The sequence below is a fragment of the Atta cephalotes genome, assembly GCF_000143395.1.
Source record: "Atta cephalotes unplaced genomic scaffold scaffold00010, whole genome shotgun sequence".
NCBI lineage: Eukaryota > Metazoa > Arthropoda > Insecta > Hymenoptera > Formicidae > Atta > Atta cephalotes.
In genome coordinates, this window is record NW_012130074.1 from 5,285,260 (window position 1) to 5,291,637 (window position 6,378).

At 30.4% G+C, this 6,378-nt stretch overlaps 1 protein-coding gene across 1 annotated transcript in view; it reads left to right on the forward strand.

Moving 5' to 3' along the window:
• LOC105627778 (disks large homolog 4) overlaps positions 1-6,378 on the forward strand; it is a 349,694-nt gene that overhangs the window by 330,866 nt on the left and 12,450 nt on the right. Inside the window, exons 11-12 of the mRNA XM_012209058.1 lie at positions 5,013-5,226; positions 5,646-5,803. Of these exons, the coding sequence (XP_012064448.1) occupies positions 5,013-5,226; positions 5,646-5,803 (372 nt within the window). The remainder of the gene's footprint in view (positions 1-5,012; positions 5,227-5,645; positions 5,804-6,378) is intronic.

Consider the following 6,378-nt stretch of genomic DNA (forward strand, 5'->3'; position numbering starts at 1 on the left):
TAGATAAAGTATATACTTATATATATATATATATATATATATATATATATATATATATATATATATACCATTTATATATAGCGTTTCAGAATTGCAAAACTTGACGTAATTAGCTTGAATTCAATGAAAGAATTCTTAATAAACGTAAATTTATGAATTAATTGTTTTTCAACCGTCTTTAGTTTTCCATTTTGCAAGCTAAATTCTTTGCAAGATTGCAAAAATATAGAATCTTCGATATCTTGACAGTTCGAAGCACTGATAATTTTTTATGTAATTTTCATATGTATTAGTTTCGTTTATTTTCGTATATTTAGTTTCGTATATTTTCGTTTAGTTTCGTATATTTTCAATATTGATCAGTATTAATTTTTGAATACATGTTCACGATTGTGTACGTGAAGACTCGATGAAGCGTATATTGAATGGCAACTCTGATTTGAACATCCGCTTTAAATTCCGCTTTTATATAGATATTCAATCCGAGTTATCTATAACATTGATATTTAATCTTTACAAGTTCACGTGATGATTTTTCGTGTTCTATTCTTTATTATACGATGAATCTTTCGTATTTGGACTAATTTTTATCACTTTTACAAATGTACAAAAATTATTAAACTATTCTTATGTATACTTTAACATCTTTAGAAAGTATTTGTAAGGATATGTGTGGAAAAAAGGAGTAAAAAACATTATTTAGTAAAATGTTCCTAGTATTTTAAAGAAAAGAAATGCAACACACGAATGGTCCAATCGTACAATCATAAGTACTTTAATTCTCTATGATATGTTACTCGTTTCTATCAATATAGATTAATTTTAATTTAACTTACTTTTTATCTTTTTCTAGTTCTAAAAATTAGGAAAGAATAAATAAAAATCGAGATTAATCTACATTGTTAGAAATGGACATAAAATCCATACAAAGGATTTACAAAATGGAAAGCTGAATATCTTTTGAAAACAATTTGTTTAGTAGATTATTCTCGTACTTCATTCTCAAGGTTTTTATTTGTTTTTATATTAGTTATTTCTATCTCGACGTATATTTTTATAAATAATTTTTACGTCTATCCATATAACATATTATTATGACATATCTTAATATATTATAGATATTTACGATAAAATAGTACTTGACGATATTATATTGTCAATTATATTAATATTAAATCGATATAATATTAACTTATGATTTTGAATCGTTCTCGTGGACATTAGATAATATTACTGCATTACAAGAACCAGTCAGATTCCTTAACTGCAGAAACGTTTCAAGTTGTCTCATGATTATCGTCGTAAAGTATTTACGAGCGCAGGATATACTTCTCTTTTACGTATTGCGCAATATCGCGATATGTACTGGAAAATCCGTTTCCTGCAACGACACACCCGCGAAAGGGAGTCGGCACGCATTGCAAATAATGCGAATAGGTATAATTAAAGCCTCGAATCGAGAGCACATGATAATACGATCCGTAATACGTGCACATATCCGTGCCGCGGACATGACTAGTTAGTGACACGCGTCAACGTCAATGCGCGTGTCTAACTGGCGGAAACATATGCTGCGAACGTCTACGCACATCCGGCGCGCACTCCTCCACCACGCAGAGACACGTAATCCCCGTTTAGCGTGAGCCAATCGCGACGGAGGATCTCGAAAATCTGGTGGATGGACCAATTCGATAACTGCATCAATTACCGATCCAATAAATAGACGTGATAAAAAAATTATATTTTATTTTACTCATTATTCCTTTCATATATAGAAACATTCTTCCACAATCAGATTTTTTTTTATAAATATTTTCTATCGATATATGTAGAGTCATTAACAAATAATAAATAGTGAATCTTGAACGGAAAAAGCTCTGCAATTATATATACTGGCACACGAAAATCTCGAACTTCATTATAAAAGATGTTGCGTTTACCTCGAAGAGAAGAAATTATTATTAGAAAAATTATATTGAAGATAAAGTTATCTGGATAGATTTTTTTTACATTTTTTAATGATAATAAAAAACAATTGTTAAATTTAATGTCACGATTGTTATTCTTTTATTACTAATATGTTACAATAGAAGCGAAGAAATGTGTTATAAATGAGAATTGGAACGTTGGGTCGTTTCGATCTATCGATAATAAATGGACGATAATGTCAAAGTTTTCCTGAGACGTGTCAGACTATCCGATCTCTTTTGTAGGATGTCATTCTTTTTTATTGCTAGCAAGACTCATTGATATTCACGCTAAAAGTACGAGCCACTTTTTCACGCACATAATGATACAAAAATTAATACTAAAGTGCATAATTATCATTTTTATTTTTAATGAAACATAATAATATATTTTTTATATTTTAAAATATTAATATTCTATTAAATATTTTTAAATGTCAGTAGAATTTTATGAAAATAATATTTTAATAATGATTATAATGTTTGATCCATGCGAAACACGATTACATTTTATACATATAAGTAATATTCCGAGTATCGAGTACTTATCACACGTATGCAACAAGAGCGAATTGCATCCATTAAGATAAGTGAAGAGCGAATGCGAACAGCTCGGATGGTTGTCTCTCGCGAGCTGGTAACATGAACTTAATTTGTGTTCCCGGTGGTAGCGCACCAACCGTTAATTCGAGGTCTTCGTTAACATGAGCAAGAGAAAGCCGTCGTCGAGTGGTTGCATACAGGTCACTAACAGGAATTCATGTTACGTACCATACAACCCGGCGATGGTGATGACGTGCAATCTTCATAATTTCGTCCCTCGAAAAGACTCCGCACTAATTATATAGAAAATTGGATTCCGATGAATGAGTCGGTTTTTATATATATTGTAATTTATATGTAGTATTGTAATTTATATGTGGTGAATCAAAACTATACATAGCTCAAAATACCTGTACAGCTCAATAATTGCTAATTCTTGAGCTGTACAGGTATATAAAAATGTAAAATTTGTGTTTGCAGAGCACCTTTAATAAATCATAGCTAAAAAACTATCTATTATTGAATCTTATGTCTATGACATCTTATTATAAGTGAAAGTCTACATTATATGTGAAAACTGATTTATTTCATCGAGACCCAATTTTGTACAGTTAGTGCGAGGTTTACTAATTATATAAAAAAAATTAGATCCCGATGAAATAGTCAGTTTTCATATATGATGTGGTTTATAATGTCTTGAGCAAAAGTTGTCACAGAGACACAGGCTCAGCAATGGATAATTTCTGAGCTGTGATATCATCATCTATCAAATATTATAGTCAAACAAAATGTTATATATCAAAGGTGCTTTCTAAACACAAGTTTTACACTTTTGATACATCACAGTTTAAAGATTCATTATTTGAATCATGTATATTTTTGTTCATCATATTATAAGCTACAGCATATGTGAAAATTTATTTCATCGGGATCCAATTTTCTATATTTAATGCGGTCTTTTAATGAATACCTAACGATCCATAGGAAACATGTCCATTAATAAAGAGCTTTTGAACAGCGATAAAAGCATAACGCAAATGTCACGTTTGAAAAATTATCTTCTTACTTTATTATCATCGAACATAGTAAAACTGACAGAGAATGGCTGAGGGATTTTTTCTAGTCCGTGTGTTAGTAGCCTCCATGAATTGATTTCTTCAGTTTGTTTATGCCTGCGTATATGCATATGTGCAAGGGCGTAAACACATATGTATGTGTGTGAGGATATCCCACCGACTTGGTTGCCTGGATGCGTAAGCGCTTACGTAGGACGTTTCATTGATCGACACGCTTTTGCGTCATACTCGTGCCATACACAAATTCGTTTATGATCGTCATTGTTGAACTGTTGACATTTACTGTTGATATCAAAAAGCAACTATGTGAAAGAAGATTTTAATGGCCTTTTAAAATAAATGATCTTTGTGATCACATTTTGGTTGGTCGCTATTCATAGCTCTTTTAAAATCATCTTAGGTAATAAGATTTTATTTTTAAGATACTAATATGGCTCTGTAATTGGTTTATGATGTTTTAAGATTATACTTAAGATTATACAATTTTAAACAAGAACCGATTATGAATACAGACTTTTATCCTCCGTTTTTTAAATAACAGTAATAATAATAATAATAATCTTTATTGCAATGTATAACATAGTTAATTACAAAGCTGAAAGACGAAAAAAAATACAAAAGATAACATAGTACACATAAATGATGAAGCTCTGAGAAGACTCAATGACAAAAGTAGAATATTAAAAAAATAAGCAAAAGTAAAAAGTAGACAGCAATATCGAATATAATTAATTCGTATACGTGTGTTTTCTTATAAAACTAGATAATGGGCCACATTGAGAAATTTCGACATTTTTGTTTTCTACAGAAAATCTATGCAATACAAATTTCATATTTAAAGTTTTGATTTCGAGATTAATTGCGCCTTGGTGCAATTTGTAATATTGAATATACTCGTCGATCTTTAACATTATTTTAATGAAATTCTCAAATTTCTTCACCGAAATTTATTTCGTCCGACCGTACAAAGATATATTTGAGCGGGATAGTTTAGTACATAATTAGGATACCATCATTCGCGCAAGTCCTCGCATTATGTTTCTCGTTATGGCGAAGTAGATTTTAAATTTACGAAAACTGCGTGACATGACGGCATGAATTTCCCGACCGGTCTTCTAGTTAACGTGATAATCGTGCCTATAAGAATCGTGGCGAAAATTTGCATTTTAATTCGTGATTAAAATGCAAGTACGTTGACACGCAATACATAAATCTTAAATTGAGAATATCCACGCTTGTCTATGATTTATAAATATTTATAAATTAATTTATCTCCTCGATGCTCTTGAGGCAGCAGAAATTAATCAATTTACATAATCATAGAAATGCACATACATTATCCAGTCATTAATAATAATTGCTGCAGCAATTTTACATTTCTAAGAATATTATTAATGTTAAATGTGGTCCATCTCCTTTTTTTTAGGGAAGTTCGAACCGTTGTATTGAATAAGGGCTCTCCTGGTCTGGGCTTTAACATCGTTGGTGGTGAAGATGGTGAAGGCATCTTCATCTCGTTCATTCTAGCCGGAGGTCCAGCTGATCTCAGCGGTGAATTACGCAGAGGTGATCAAATATTGAGCGTTAATGGTATCAATCTCCGAACAGCCACTCACGAGGAGGCTGCCGCGGCTCTCAAGGTGAGATCTTCGGCTTTGCTTTGTTATTATTTAAATAAAATCGTTACATAATTCAGTTTAGTGCTTTTTACAACAGACATAGTATAACACAGTGATCATTTCATCTTTGTTTAACATTGGCAAACAATAAGAATCTAATGATTCACTGTGTTGCACTATCATCTGTGTCTCTTCTTGGAAAGCACTTTTTAGCTTCGGTAAAAAATTATAATCCGTTAAAAAAAAATGTATTATGAAATTTCTCTTGTTAACCGAAATTTGAATTAAAATATTAAATATTGAAGAATACTGATTACATAAATAATAATTTTGATATTAGGTAGTATTTATAAGTTACTTTCTTCAAAAAATTTCAAAATTTCAAAAGCGATTAATCGAAAATAATGGATATGGATTTTGTTTTGTTTACGTGTATTCAGGGTACTGGTCAAACAGTGACAATCGTGGTGCAATACAAACCGGAGGACTATAATAGATTTGAGGCGAAGATCCAGGATCTTAAACAACAAATCTCGCAACAGAATGTAATGACAGGCACCCTCATGAGGACCTCTCAGAAGAAATCACTCTACGTGAGGTAATTATACTTTTGCGATTATCTTTCGCCTCAATCATTTGTCGTATAGGGTTCCAATTTCAAAACCGTTTAAACCGGGATTAGTTATCTGATGTTTTTATATCCCCACGGCGAAAAAATATGAATTATATGAATATTGTCCTTTTTCTTTTTATGCATATTTTCTTTCTTTTTTAATGACTATTCGAATCTTTAAATATCAATTTCATCGAAAATTTGTAATAAAATAGCGTTGTATTAATTAAAATATTTATTTTTTTATGAATAAAATTTTTTTTCTAAAAAATGTCAGCTATTTTTTAGACTTTAGTCATTAGTATGTTTATTTTATTTGTTTTTCTACTTAAATACTTTTTAAGAAAATCGTGAATAAATTCATAATGTGTTAAAATGTCAACAAAACGAAAAACAATTAATAATATACAATATATTAATAGTGATTTTAAATGAAACTTGAATCACTTAAAGCATCCTCAGTGATCATTTATGTAAAAAAAATGATTACTTTCGGAAACACATTTAATTAAAATTAGAGTGAAAATATTTTCTCTCTCTCTCTCTCTCTCTCTCTCTCT